Source organism: Nematolebias whitei, chromosome 4 (genome assembly GCF_014905685.2).
Source record: "Nematolebias whitei isolate Nwh7 chromosome 4, NemWhi1, whole genome shotgun sequence".
Taxonomy (NCBI): domain Eukaryota; kingdom Metazoa; phylum Chordata; class Actinopteri; order Cyprinodontiformes; family Rivulidae; genus Nematolebias; species Nematolebias whitei.
In genome coordinates this window covers 19023731-19039791 of record NC_056501.1, presented here as the reverse complement: position 1 = coordinate 19039791, position 16061 = coordinate 19023731, and the positions used below count along the sequence as shown (strand labels likewise).

The 16061-nt window shown below is 38.3% G+C and overlaps 1 protein-coding gene across 1 annotated transcript in view; it reads left to right on the top strand.

The window, feature by feature from the left end:
- The first annotated feature begins 6103 nt into the window (after positions 1-6103).
- LOC119408960 (neuronal acetylcholine receptor subunit beta-2-like) overlaps positions 6104-16061 on the top strand; it is a 16511-nt gene continuing 6553 nt past the window's right edge. Inside the window, exons 1-4 of the mRNA XM_037675821.1 lie at positions 6104-6158; positions 13941-14086; positions 14163-14207; positions 15566-15675. Of these exons, the coding sequence (XP_037531749.1) occupies positions 6107-6158; positions 13941-14086; positions 14163-14207; positions 15566-15675 (353 nt within the window). The 5' untranslated portion in view covers positions 6104-6106. The remainder of the gene's footprint in view (positions 6159-13940; positions 14087-14162; positions 14208-15565; positions 15676-16061) is intronic.

The following is a 16061-nucleotide window of genomic DNA, read 5'->3' as shown; positions in this document are numbered from 1 at the left end:
GAGGATGGTGAGGAGGAGAGAGGAGGGGCAGACTGAGCAAATTTAGGAAATTCAAATGATGGAAAAGGAAACTTCATGTAAATTACTCGCTCTGACTGTTTTCAAAACCATGAGGAAAATGTGACTCCAGGTTTACAATGGGAGATGAGCGAGTGAAAATTTGTGGACATTTTTACAAGAAAACTGAACCGAGCATGATGTAAGAAGAAATATGTGACAAATTACAGAAGTCCTATGATGTACTTTGACATTTTGACCTTTTTATTCTCAAAAACATTTAAAAATGTGAGAAAAAAATAAATAAATAGTTTTTTTGTATTTGTTGGGGGTGGGGTGTGGAGTTGTATGAAACAAAGATTTATATTTCTCTTCTAAAATCCAAGTATGGCTTTCCTTTTTTTTAAATGATTATTATATTGTTCCCCAATTTATTTCATTTTATTCCATTATTAACATGAAACAGTTGGAATGGAACCACTGTTAAGTCCAAAAAAAAAAAAAAAAAAGATTGATCTCGTCAGTTTTCAAAGATTCTTGCATCATCTTTGGTTTGACCGACAACAACATTGTTTTGCTCGTTTTGGTTAAGACTTCTTTTCTACACACATATTTTTGTTGCTTTTTCATAGGAGCAAACAAAGCCTGTGCTGCTGACTCTGATAACAATTTGATCTGGGAAACGCTTGAAGCCTTTAACATTAACCTCAAGTGTAGATTCATTTAAACTTCTAGAGGGAACAATTTAAAGATGTTTGGAAAATGAAACGATGGAAGAAGTCAGCCTGATATGACAAACCATATTTTCTTCGTGTGGTTTTGTTTGAGCCTTGTGATGGGCTGAGACCTGTCCAGGGTCCCCCGCCTCTCGCACAGTGACTGCTGGACATGGGCACCAGTGACCCCTGCGACCCGAAAAGGAAGAAGCGAGTAAAGATGATGGATGGATGGTTTTGTTTGTGGAAGTGACGACAGCAGGAATTCATTCAGGCATGTGATATTACTAATGTCACAGGTTCAGCAAACACAAAACACAGGACCAAAGACTGTGTCCTTCTGAAACCCACCCGTGTGTTTCTGACCCCACAGTGAGCTCTAAGTAGCTCTGATTCAATCTGGCCTCTCTCTGCTCCTCCCTGTTGCTTTTAGGATGCAGAGATAATGTTCATTAGCGGAGACGGGCAGGGACTTTGGGAGGCTAATGCTTGCATGAGTTTAAGTGCAACTTTAACAGGCCGTGATGGGAGGATAATATAATCTGGCTGAAAGTGGAGCTTTGACTATTTTGTAGGATTGTTTGTTTATGAACATATGCACTGTGAAGCGTCTCTAGTGAATGATGGAAGGAGCGAGGCTTAGTTTCAAATCAAAGTAAGACTTTTTTCATCGTGTTGATATGTATGTGTTTAAAGTCTCACATTTGACTCAAAATATGATCAAAATCACGACTGTGAGGTTTACACAGTGACTCTCCGAGAAGTAATTCTAATCCCTTCGTTTTGGTTTAAAGTTTGCTGTTTTGAGGTTTATTTTCATGTTTATTCTTTTTTGTGTTCAGTTTGTTCATTGTCTCCGTGTGCTTCAGCCATTCTCAGTATTTTCCACTCTGCTCCTCTGTCAGCCTGCCACGCCCATCCACACCTGCTCCCTGTTTCAGCTGTCACAGCTGCAGCCACTTCTCTCATCAGCCCCGGTCCTTATAGCCTTTCAGCCACCACTCACTCCTCAGTGGAGCATTGCACATTATTTATGGCACATCTTGATATTTATGTGTCCATCCTTAGTTTGTAAGTGCTGCTGTGATGTCAGTCTTTTTGATTTCATTACGAACTATATATATATAAACAATGATCTTCATGCTAGTTTAAAACTTTAATAATTAACACGTTAAGTTTGCTCTTCGTGGTTGTCACGTTTCATTCTTTTTGTTGGTGTAGGTTTAGAGTTTTTTTTGTTTTGTTTTCTGTTATGTCAGTTCCTGTTTTCCCAGATTGCATAAAATAATAATTAATGATATAAACTTTGTAGATAAAAATAAAATGCAATAACATGGTTTTGAGTAATCTTTTAATCAACGAGATCTATCCTGGGTCCTCCAAAAGAACATTTTAATAAAAAAAATTAAAAAAAATGTTTAACAAACAAGAATCAGAAGAAAACTTTTGAAATTTCCATTCCCTCCTAAATTTAAAGAAATCCATTTTAAAACTGTAAATGAAATTTACCCTTCAAAGGAGTTCTTTAAAAGAATATTCAATTTTGAAATGGAGAATTGTTATTTTTGTAAATCTTTGTTGGAATCAACAGACCATGTTTTACAAATGTGAGATTTTCAGTGGTTTTTGGAAGGAGTTGCATAACTAGTTGATATTTAAGTCTCTTCAAATTGATTTTTTTTCCTTGAAAGAAATCAAATTTGTAATTTTAATAAAGAATATTAAAAAAATGAATATTTGATAAATAATATTATATTGTTTGCTAATTTATACTTTCATAAATGTCGTTTTACAAAAGCTCTTCCAATTGTAAAAGCATTTAAAAATGAGTTTATTATTTGGCAAATTAAAAAAAAAAATTACCATAATACAGCCCCTGCTATCAAACTTTTCGTTATCATATCAGAGTTTAATGTGTTATAAACCCCACGTTCTAGCTTAATTTTTGCTTTTCAAATCTTAATTGACTCTGATTTCCTTAAGTTTTCTTTTTTTTTCTTTCTGTTTTTCCCCCCTGTTCAATTGTCTATATTCTGATGTTAATAATACCACAGTTATACTAATATGTTATATTCTTGGATAACATTTTTTGTTATTGATAGGGAGATTTAGTTATATGTTAGCTGAAATAGATTTGTTAAATATGAAATTGTCATTGCCATTTTTTGTATGTTTTTTGTTATTATTGTTAAAATAAATAAATAAAACCTTCAGTTCCTGTTGTATTTTGAAAAACCAGGATCTTTTTGCCAATATTTTCCAGTTCTACTTCCTTTTTCCACACCCAAAGTTTAAATCCATTGCAGCTGGTCCTCATTTTCTCATTTGTTCTTCTGGTACAGTCCCTGGTTTTCAGTTTTGTTCAGAGGTGCCTAATCCTGGTTCTCGAGGGCCACTATCCTGCATGTTTCAGTTGTTTCCCTGCTCTTCAGCAGCTCTTCCAGTTCTGCAGAATCCTGTTAATCACTCGTTCATTCAAATCAAGTGTGTCAAAGCAGAGAAATGTCTAAAGCAGGCAGGATCGTAGTCCTCAAGGACCAGGACACCACTGGTTTAATTAGTCTTATCTGATTGATGGTCATTCAGGCTCTTCTAAAAATTGAATCATTTTTCATTCAACCTTTATTTAGACAGGTAAATCCCATTGAGCCTCGAGGACTCATTTACAAGAGAGACCTGATTTCAACTAAGAAAGATGACAACAATGGACAACAGCAACAACAATAAACAATTATAAAAAGTCATACTGCAGTTTTTTTTTTTTAGTTTATTAAATCAAAAATTAGATTCAGCTCTATAAAGCTCTTTATGTGTGGCAAGCTGCCTGTGAGATCTTTTGGAGCCAGTTCATTATAGCGAGCTGATCAAATGATCAAAATCTTGAAAAAGAGCTAGAAGTCCCTTTTACGACTTAATTAAAACCTTTCAAAAAGATCTGAAGCTCTGGACCTTGACCTCCCTAAGGAATTTCAAATTACTGTTAAGTTCAATGCAAACATCAATGCCATGTTCCAGCTTTTAGTATCTTACACCATTTTATAATGTAGCATGTCTTTTTATTGTTTTATATACTTTATTTTATATACTTTTCATTTTATATGCTTTTATATGAACGTGTGTACCTAATTTATGTTTTTTATTAAAAACAGGTCTCGCTTGTAAACGAGTCCTCGTGACTCAATGAGACTAACTTGTATAAATAAAGGTCGAATGAATTATTATCTCACTAGGTTTTCTCTGTTAGGAAATGGTGGATTGTCAGGAAAATACCTGAATATTCAACTGGAATCGCAGATGTTTGCACAAATTCCCAACAGACTGTGAGTCAAAATCTGCCTGCAGTTTGCCAGCGTCCCTCCACAAAACGCATTTCTAAAACATCAGTACAAAATCTGTATTTAGACAAGTTCCAGATGCCCACAACAACTCTGTGACTAGTCTGAATATAAATGAGTCGTGGGACATTTCTGAGCAAGTTCAAGATTTCTGCAACACGAGCAAAATCCTGAGACTCACGTGCAGAAATTAAGAACCCTCATGAAACATTTTCAGACATTTAGGGAACTATTTTGCGAATGCTATCGAAATTTGTCACCAAGTCATAGTCCAATAATGGCATAGTCCAGCAATACAAGCTCGTGTTTCTTGCTGCCCTACCTTTTTGTACTGGTTTCCTGCTGTTTTTGCATTTGCAACCTTGAGCTCTCTTCAAATATTTCCATAAAGACTTTAGGACTATTATCTGCTTCCTGGGTGTCTGCATTTGGATCTTCTGCCACCAGATCAGAGCACATCTTGGTGTTTTGATGAATGCTGCCAGTCAAATTGATATTGATTAGCTTTGCTGTTGTGTTGTGATCATTGCAGCTCTTCTCGCTCACACTAGATGCTGTTGTTTCAGTTGTAAGCTGGCTTTCTTTGTTTCCCTACATAATGCATTTTGTATTGTCTCGTAGCTGACACTTCTTTGTGGAGTTAAATGTTGGATCAAAACATTAGACTATTCGCGCTCATATTTTGAGTTTTGTACACTTATTTTAAATTATATACAGTGAGAAGCCAAAGGTTTATCACTTGTCTTCACAGCCTCGTTTCATTTTATACAGTTACTAATGCACATAAAATCGTGCACCACGACACATTCATTGCTCTTTCCGGTACTGAAGGTTTCTGTTCAACTCTAAACATTAACACCTGCTTTTTTATTTACTTTTATATACAAATGTATTTAAAAAGTAGTTCCACAGGTATTTTACGTTGTGATAGCTAAATGTCCTCAAAGTATAATGCTGCAGGAAATGATTGCAGAGCAGAAACATGTAGATATGAAAACAATTTTTAGACTTAAGTGTACTTCAAAGAACCAAAAGCATGCATAGATCTATCTAGACAGCAATGCATCACAAAATACCAACATTGAGCGTGCACATTAGAATCTGTGAAAAGGTCAGGTGAAGGAGCAACTATCTGGACAGCAATGTGAGCCTTAGAGCAGTGATTCTTAAACCTTTAAGCTTTTCACACAAAAATAACCGCAGCAGACATTCGAGACCCAGACTGTCTTTGGCTGATGTGTTCAAACATGGCTCATCTGCCTATTTAATAAGGTCATAACGACAAAAACAATCATCCTCATCAACCGTTAGACCATTTTAATCAATCCATGCTTTCATTTTTTATCTCTTGAAAGAAACGTCTCATTAGCACCCATTTTAAGTTGGAAAATCATCCTAAAGAGACCCAAATTGGTGTCACCCCAACCATTGACATAGTAATTAATTTTCTTATTTAGTTCCTGAAATACTGTTTTCTCATTGAGGGTTAATAAAATAATCTATTCAGATCAAATTTTCTCTATTTGGCAACTCTAGATGAGGTCTATAAAGAAGTTCTTATTAACATAAAGGGTGCATAAATCTGTAACTCATTTATTGGATCAGAGAAGTGCGGGGGTGGGGTGGGGGGTAATCGCCTCCTGTCTGTTGACACATTCTGCAGCCCGGTGGGAAGGAGATGAGAGGAACCAGAGCGTTTAAATCCTTACAGAAAGGCCAGTTTGATGAGAGTAAAATCAACGTTCCCCAAACTCCCAATATTTCCCAGAAACATTGTGTCAGCTGTCACAGGAGGCGGACTCTGATCCCCCACTGCCGGGGTTTCTCTGCGCGCAGTCCCAGAGCCAGGACCGGCGGAGGAGTCCGTGCGCAGCTCCTCTCCATGCTGCCTCCTTAACTCCTGCCTTTAACTTGCGGGATGAAGCCGCTATAGTTCACGCCTCCCAAACTGTGCTCCAAAAGAGGACAAAAAAAAAAAAAAAAAAAAACCCAGAGAGGACCACAAAGACCGTCTCCATCAGTAAGTTTTCCAGCTTGCCGCACTGGAGTGGAGGAAGGATGGCTGTCCCCGTGAAAACCGTGCTGCCTCTTCTGGTTCTCGCCGTGGCAGGTGAGTACTTCCACCCAAATACTTATTGAAACCGGACAGGAGAATGTCAAGTGGTTCTGTCCTCTAAAAAAACACTCACTGGAATTTGTGCATGTAGCCATGACGCATGTAGTTGCGTAAAGGACTAAATGACTGTCTTTTAAAGGATTTCTAGGAGGGTTTCCCTCATTTTTTGGAGAAATTGCAGCTCATCTTAGAGAATCTGTGGAACCTGCATGATTTTCAGTTAGCCCCAGTTAAGTTGTCTTGAAACACTTTGAGTCCTGGGACTGATTTTAAAGGTAAACTTGACTTGTTTTCACACGCATCCAGGGGCGTCAAAAGAAAGTTATTAAAAGGGGGGCCTTTGAAGTAGCACAACACAAGGTACAACATAATTTCCATATATATATATATATATATATATATATATATATATATATATATATATGTATGTATGTGTGTGTGTATGTGTGTGTATATATGTATATATATGTATATGTATGTATTTATGTATGTATGTGAAGTCAAGAATGTAGGACTGAGGATCACAGTTCTAAGTGTGGGGACAATGACAGGCAATGATGCAGAGAAGGAAGGTAGATGTTTTATGTGTCCAAAAGATCAAGTGAAAGGGCAGCAAGGCTTGCAATAGTGGAGCAGGGTTTAAACTGTTTAACCATGGTCTGGATAGAAAAATAAATGGAGTAGGGGTGGTCCTAAAGGAGGAGTTGTCAAAGAATGTAGTAGAGGTGAAAAGAGTGTCTGATGTGCCTGAAGGTAGAAACAGAAGGTCTGATGCTAAATGTTGCCAGTGGTTATACTCCTCAGGTTGGATGTGATGTAGAGGAGAAAGATAAATTTTGGTAGGATCTGGATGAAATGATAAAGAGCATTCCAGGAGTGGTGATCAGAGCAGACTTGAATAGACATGTTAGTGAAGGAAACAAAGGGGATGAGGAAGGTCTGGTGTCAAGGAAAGAAACCATGAAGGAATGATGGTGGTGGATTTTGCCAAAAGAATGGAAATGGCTGTAGTCAACATTTATTTCAAAAACAGGGAAGAATTCAATTCAGTTCAGTTTAAATAGCACCGAGTCACAACAGATGCCATCTCAGGGCACTGAACAGACACATTCATATACAGTTTATAAAAAATAAGTTGTGACCTATAAGAGTGGAGGCAGGAGTATGCAGGTAGATTACATCCTGTGCAAAAGAGGAAACCTGAGGGAGACTTGGGACTAAAAGATTGTGGCTGGGGAGAGAGACCAGACAGCATCCAATAGTTGATTGTAGAATGACTGTTGTGAAGAAGAGAATTAGAGTAAAATCAGAGAAGAAGGCCAAATGGTGGAAGCTGAAGAAGAAAGAATATTGTGAGGAGTTCAGAGAGGGGCTGGTAAAGGCTCTGGGTGGTAAGAAAGAGCTTCCAGATGACTGGACTACTACAGCAACAGTAATTAGAGAGACAGGTAGGAAGGTACTTGGTGTGTCATCTGGACAGAGAATAGATGATGAGAAAACCTGGTGGTGGAATAGTGAAGTGCAAGAAACTATTCAAAGAAAGAGGTTAGCCAAGAAGAAATATGGCAGTGAGAGGACTGAAGAGAGGAGACAGGAATATAAGGAGATGCAATGTAGAACAAACAGGGAAGTAGCTAAGGGAAAGCAGAAGGCATATGATGAGTTATGGGAGGCTGGACACCAAAAAGGGTGAGAAGGACTTGTACCGATAGGCCAGACAGAGGGATCAGGCTGGAAAATATGTGCAGCAAATTAGGCTTGTTAACGATAGGAATGGTAATGTTCTAACAAGTGAGGAGAGTGTGATGGGAAGATGGAAGGAGTATTTTGAGAAACTAATGAATAGAGAATGAAAAAGAAAGAAGAATAGAGGTCATAGAAACTGTGGACCAGGAAGTGGGAAAGATTTGTGAGGGTGAAGTTTGGAAAGCTCTGAAAAGAATGAAGAAGGGGAAAGCAGTAGGACCTGATGACATACCAGTGGAGATTTGGAAATGTCTTGGAGAGATGGCAGTGAGGTTTTTGACTCAAATATTCAATAGAATATTTGAGGTTGAGAAAATGCCTGTGGAATGGAGAACTGTGCTGGTGCTCATCTTTAAGAACAAGGGTGATGTACAAAGTTGTAGCAACTAGAGGGGAATTAAGTTGATGAGTCACACAATGAAGATCTGGGAGAGAGTTGTGGAAGCTAGACTTAAGACGAGAGGTGACTGTGAGCAGCAGTATGGTTTCATGCCCAGAAAGAGCACCACATACTGTTTGCCATCTTTGCTTTGAGGATGTTGATGGAGAAGTACAGAGAGGGTCAGAAAGAACTTCATTGCTTCTTTGTGGATTTAGAAAAAGCATATGACAGAGTGCCACCACAGCTAACCTTAACCAGACCAGAAACGGCTATAAGTTATCCAACTTTACAAATATGGAGCCAAATTTTGACGTAGTAGCCGCTGAGAGTCATTCACTACGGATACTCTGAGTGTGAGATCCAGCATTATTGCAAGAGATTTTGCATATTGTATTTTTTTGACCAAAATGACTTAAAGTCATTTATAAACACGAAGCAATCTGAGTTGATTTTCTGGCATGAAAGGCAGTGGGTGATACACACTCCTTAAAGGAATGCTAGGCCTTTAGTTTAGTCTGTATTTCCACAAATTGCTATGTGCTACGTTTGTAGTTGAATTGTTTAAGTGTGGCTTTTAACAATGCAACCAAACAAATCTGATGACAACAAGTACAAAGTCTTTAAACCCATTCTGTACAGACATATTTGAACCAGGTCTCATTTTGTTTTATGGTTATCGCCTCTTTCTCTTCATCCTTTGCACCTATCATTATTTGTTGCTGCTTGCCACATTTTTCAGTTATAAATTATATTTTTTGCTTTCCTCCAAGCTTTTACGTGGTGGTTCTAAAATATACTCGTTCTGCCTGTCTTATTAGTTAAGCTTTATGAGGAAACTTTAATAAGAGTGGACTAAAACGTGCAGGATATTTCACCAATTCTAAAGTTTGTCATGACTTGTAAATCACTTTTCTCTTGTGTTATGCGTCAGCATGGACCAGCACCAGTGAATCAACACTTCATGTCAAAGTAGCAGTCATTGTTTGAGAAAAATAGTTTGGATGCTGTTCTCTGAGAGAGCGACACGGGCAGGTGAGGTGAGCCATCAGGCAGTGCAGACCAGAAGCAGCAGTTTCATGTAAAAGGAGCACAGAGACAGAGAACAGAAGAAAGCCATTTCTCTCACATTGGATGTTCTTGTCTCTTCTTTGCTCTAAACCTGCACATGTTTCAGTGACTTCTCATGAGAAAAGAACAAGAAGTACAAAAAGTGTCACAAGTGAGTTTGTGACTTTCCGTTTTAAATGGAAGGACCATCTCGGACAAAGAAAAGACCAACAAAGCTTGTCAGATTAAAAAATCCTCAATGGTCAGTCAGAAGCTCCACTTGGAACAACGTCAAATGTCTCATAATTCAACTACATGGGGGTGGACGTGTATAAATGGCACATGGTTGTACTGAGTAAAGCCAAAGATCGCTGAAGGCTGAATTGTTTTGGTTCACCACAGATAGCATTGCATTGAATAATTCACTATTTTGGAAAAGAAAGCTACAGGATGCAGATTATTTAGTTTTTGTGCTGCCTGAGGTTATTCGTCCATCTGCTTCATTCGAACACAACCGCATGTTTGTATCGTTCGTTGTTTGGTTTTACGTTATCTGTGTGTCCCGATGGCCACTGGGGATATTTTCTGTGGGAGAAAAGGACCTGAAAAATAATCTCTTCTGGTGTTTGAATCTCTGTGCATCAAAGATGATGGTATTTTTTATTTTAGCAGCTATGAATTATTGAGGTGTGGAGAGTGCAGCGATGTGAACAGGGGTGTGTTTGTGTGCGTGTGTGCATGCATGTGTGTGTTATGAGACCTGCCGGTAGACACAAAGCTCCATCTCGACTTGCACTAACTTCTGGATCTCAGTTTTACCCTATTCACGGTTTTAGCATTTACCGTTAAATTAGTACCTTACTATTAATATCAGTTCAATACAAACCTAGTCACACCTCTTCATGTCTAATTTGACTTTGACTAATTTGTCAAAGTTTATACACATACTGTATATAACTTGTGTATACCATTCACTGTGTGAATGTTGGAACTCTGGGTTTAAAGTTATTTTTAGTCAATCTGGATGTTGTGTGTTAAAGTTGCTATAAGTCCCACATTCTTCCTGCATTGCTCCTTTCCATGAGTTTGCTCATATAGAATTTCAACAGTTCTGCCCTCGTCCACATGTCTTGTTCTAGTATACCTTTTCTCATCAGAATGATCTGTTTCCCAGCATCTGACACAGAGATTGTCATTCTGGACACCTTCAGAACTAGCAACTAATTATGCATTGGGTTGATAAGAGGATGGCTGAATCAGGGTTTGAGCCCCTGATTCTCTGTTCCAGAGTTGTGCCACGTTACCACTGTTCCGACTACTCAGTTTATAAAACTACAGAGCAAGACAAGCAATACATGTAGTGATCCCAAGCTTTATGAAGTAAAACAAGAAGGTTGAGAAATACCAAGGACTGAAGGACGTTACGCTGTGACGCTGTGACGCTGTGGAAAGTCAAGGCCTCCGTGGTGCCAGTGAGCAACAGAGAACTTTGAGCTGTGACCCCCAAACTGGAAGAATGGCTCCAGCAGATCAGGAACAAGCTCAGAGATCTCTGTCCAGAACGGCTCCGTTCTAGGACCAGCAAAGTTTCTGTGCAACCTTCAAGCCACGACTTATGATATCAGTCAACTGCCAGAACAACAGAAATATATAATAATAATAATAATAATAATAATGTCATCACAATGTCAGCACTGTATGTTTCCATACAATGGCGAAATTAGTCTCTGCATTTAACCCATCCACCACCAGGTGGTGCAGTGGGCAGCTATTGAAAGCGCCCGGGGGACATTTTGGGAATTAGACGTGCTGCCCAGAGACGCCACGTGATGTGCAGTGACTGGGGATCGAACCTGGGACTCTCGGGTCCCAAGCCGGCTGCCCTGCCTCTACACCATCTCGGCCCCATAATGAGAGACTTACCAAAAGAATGTTGAAACTTGTCCATACATGAGGATCTAAAACCTGCCAAAGGATGCCTCAAAGCTCTGGCTATCTGTCTTAAGATGTAAACTCAAGAACCACCCAAAATGTACTCAGTGGCAGGGGAACAACATGAGACTAGGCCCAGCCAGAGCTGAGACTGAGTAAAACTAATGCATGTGAGAAAAGCTCAAGTTCAAGTAGGTTTATTGCCATTCACATCACATGTGGTACATGAGGTGGAATGAAATTATGTACACAGGGTCCCAGTTATACCTAACAATAGCAAAAATATAATACAACAGTATATAAGGATGTAAGATATACACTGATATGCTAAACGAATGTCAAATGACATGCCAAAAAGGCTAAACACTAATAATGCAAAAATACGGCGTAACAACAGCAGTCCGAACACGAGTCCGTGGTGAGTGGATGGCTACAAATGAATACAGCAGCATGAAATAATCAGCCGCATGAGATCAGAAAAGCATCTAAGGCTACAGGTTCGAAGGTTACAGCAAGCTCTCAGAACAAGAATTTGTGTGCATCGAAGTGGAAGATGTCTAAAACAGTCTCAAGTAAAGATTAAGATGGCACCAGGGCCTGATATGATCCACACCTGATGGCTACAAAACATATTGCTCTCCATGAGCACCCATCAGAACAAATAAAAAAAAAAACCCTGTATTGTTTTTTATTGTTTGTTTTTAGTTTTTGTATTGTGAAGCACTTTGTGCACTTGTTGGCTTGGCTCTGTAATTAAATGTTGATTGATTGACAATTATTGCATATTTTTCAGACACTCAGGCGCAGGCTTGCATATTTTTCCATGATTTTTTTGCACATCATTTTCACCGGATATTTGCTTGTTTCAGCATCTTATTCACAAAGCAAGTTGTGTTAAATCCACGATGGTGCAAAAATGTCCAGTGGGTAACCAGAGCTGTGTGAACAATCTGCTCTTTTTTTCAATTCAATTCAATTCACTTTATTTATATAGCACCATATCACAACAAAGTTGTCTCAGGGCACTTTACAAGAACATTACTACATAGAAAGGCCAATTAGTAAAGTTCTCTATCTAAGGAATCCTGCAGACAAGTTGAATCTTGGCTTTGTTGTAGTCTCCCATCCTGAGCAAGCACAGTGGCAACAGTGGAAAGGAAAACTCCCTTTTAAAAGGAAGAAATCTGCAGCAGAACCAGGCTCAGGACAAGTGGCCATCTGCTTTTACTGGCTGGTTGAGAGGACAGGAAGGAGAGACAGACAATCATAGAATGGTAGGTCCAGGTGTATCTGAAAGACAAAAAACACACATGTTAAGGATAGAAAAAAAATTACAAATACAAAACAGGTTGAGCAGAGTAAGTAAAGACAGTAGCAGAGTGAAAAAGTGTGGTCAGTTTGTCCTCCAGCAGTCTAAGCCTATAGCAGCATAACTAAGGGACAGCTCAGGAAACCCAAGCCGACCCTAACTATAGGTTGGTTCCACAAGGGAAGAGCCTCATAACTGAAAGATCTGCTTCCCATTTTGTTTTTGTAAATTCTAGGAACCACAAGTAAACCTGCAGTCTGAAAGCAAAGTGCTCTGTTTGGAAAATATGGAACAATAAGATCTGTAATATAAGATGGAGCCAGGTTGTTGAGACCTTTGTAGGTTAGAAGTAAGATTTTGAATTATATTCTGGATTTGACAGGGAGCCAATGGAGAGAAGCTAAAACTGGAGAGATATGATCTCTCCTACTAACTCCGATTAAAACTCTGGCAGCAGCATTTTGGATCAACTGAAGACGTTTTAAAGAAGTATTTAGACATCCAGATAATAAACCATTGCAATAGTCCAGTCTAGACGTGACAAATGCATGGACCAGTTTTTTTGCATCATTTTTAGATAAGATGTTGCTAATTTTAACGATATTATGCAGCTGGAAGAAGGCAGTTCTAGTAACGTTTTTAATGTGGGGATAAAAGACCTCTTGATCAAAAATAACACCAAGATTTTTAACATTAGAGCTGGAGGACAGATTAATGCCATCAAAACACAACAGCTCAATTATCCTCACTGCACAACATGTTATATGTGAATGAATTGCATGGTAAAAAGTTAGACAGGTAAAACTCATTGTCCTCATTATTCTTTCATCACAGCTAATTAATTTCAGCATCCTGCATGACTGGTGAGAGCAAACACATTTCTATCATGTTTATTTCAGTGTGGGAGTGTGGCCGTATTGTGCCTTTTCTCATTTTGATTATGTTTAATGGAATTTAATAGCACATTAGCTGGATCAAAGCGGGCAACAACTGAGAGGAACGTCTCCTTATGATCAGGAAGAAACTTCAGAACCAAGTTTAGGATGAACAGTCGACCAGCTGGGAGTTAAGAGGACACACGACAAACACAGAGGAGAAAGAAGGAAATGCAAAGTTATCTGAAATATCACAGAATCTGAAATTTCATGGTGCCTCTGTTCAAGAATAACTACAATTTTGTGGTCAACAAGACAAAAGAATAATTAAAACAACAGCCTGTAAATTAAACACTGCCTTCAGCTTACAAATGATTAGATTCTACCTCATGTCACATGACCCAAAAATGTAACACGGTAATACAAAACACGTGAAGAGTTGATTCCAATAGTTTATTATATTTTTTGCTTCTGTCCGTAAACAGCTGCCTTGTGTGCAGAAGTAGAGGAGAGGCTGGTGAGTCACCTGTTGTCACCGGAGCGTTATAACAAGCTGATCAGACCAGCCATCAACAACAGCCAGCAGGTCACCATTTACATACAGGTGTCTCTGGCCCAGCTCATCAACGTGGTGGGTTAACACACACACAAGTTCAAAACCATGAAGGTTGTTTGAAATCATTGAGCCTTGTGCATTTGTGTTTCAGAATGAGAGGGAGCAGATCATGACCACCAACTGTTGGCTCACACAGGTTTGTGTGCACACCTAGAATTTTTTATTTTATTTTGTTGTTGCAGAAGGATTTGTGTGTGAGATTACAGTAACTCTAAGGGGCACGGCAAGCGTTCCAGTCACTGCCGCACATGCACACGTACAAACACACCCTGGCATGTGTTTAGGTTAGTGGCAGCGCAGCGGTTTGTAGAAAAATGTGCAAAGACATATAGCCAGTTCAGTGGTGAGGTCAGCCCGCGGCACGTTGGGCAAAGACGTCGGTGAACTCCCATTTTTCAAATGCATTTTGACATCTGACTCAACCATTATTTGTATGAAGGAAACAACATGTTTACATGTGAATTTATTTATCTCACTATGTCACTGTGACTCCTGGGTCTTTTCATATTTGTGTGAATGTTTATGAAGCATTCACACTATTGTGATCCATTTTTCTTCTGTGCGTTTTTTCAGCATCTTTCTCGTTCCACAATTTTTGGTCTATTTCAACAAATCATACATCAAAACGTTCAGCTATGACTTTTGGTATTGGTGCAACTTTAGCCTTTTCTGTTATTTTTTCCTCATACGAAATTAATTGAGCTCATTTGACATCCTTCAAATCTTTAGCTCTGTTTACAACCGTTTACTGCTCCGTTCACATTTTGTTCTGCTTCAGCTTCTATCAGTGTCATTGTGTAAATTCAAACCTTTTTAGCTACTTTCAGCTAATTTCAGCTGTTTCCTTGATCCTTTTTGAGTCTTTCTCCTAGTTACAACACTTTTGTGCTTCTTCTAAATTATTTCTGCTTGCTATGTTCCTTTCAGCTTAATTACGCTAGTTTCAGCTATTTCTGCTATTTCAACTACTATTTAGCAGTTTTTATACAAATTTTAGCTTTGTCAGTTAATTCCACATTTTTTTTAGCCTTTTTTTTTATTCAACCTTTATTTATACAGGTTAGTCTCTATTTTCCACTCTTTGCTTCCTTCTGATAGTTTAAGCTTTTTTCTGCCTTTCAGCTACATTTCAGCCATTTTTATTCTACTTTCAGTTTCTTTAGCAACTTTCCTAAATTTTCTGCTAATTTCTGAATATTTAACCTCATAGGACCTGGCATCCACATATGCAAGAGTTTGGGTCTTAGGAGGTTAAATATATTTCAGCAAATATGTATTCTTTCTGCTTTCTTCTGCTAATTTAGGCTTGTTCTTTCATTTAATCTACATTTCAACGTTTTTGTTTTAGCTACTTTCAGCTGTTTTTAGCAAGTTCTTCTGCAATAAGCATTCACTATTTCTCTAGTGCTATTTATAATTGTGATCTTCATTATCAGTTCTTGTAACTGTTGATTGTATATATTTATTTGCATGCATTTGTCTGTATTTCGACAGGGATGGAATGACTACAGGTTAATGTGGGATCCTGACCAGTATGAGGGAATTAAGAAAATTCGACTCCCATCACAACACATCTGGCTGCCAGACATCGTCCTCTATAACAAGTATGATGACAATTTTTTTCTTTATGCATCTCACTTGTTATCATTTCATGTAATTAATCACTTAGTGTTTTGTTAACATCATACAGGGTCTGTCATGAGTTTAACAGATCATATAAAACCAAACAAAATATATATAAATACATAGAAATGGAGATTTCTTGACACTGACATTAAACTATGGCTGCATAGTATTGTTACTTTTTACATAGCAGTACAGATTATATATATATATATAACTGTATACTGTACACCTGTAGTATGTACATATACTGATATATATTCATACTGTTAAAATGGATTCTTTCATTTTTCTGGACTGTATAATGACGTGCATCTGAATTAATAAAATGTGGACGGAAACGTTAATTATCTTTGACTCACCAACG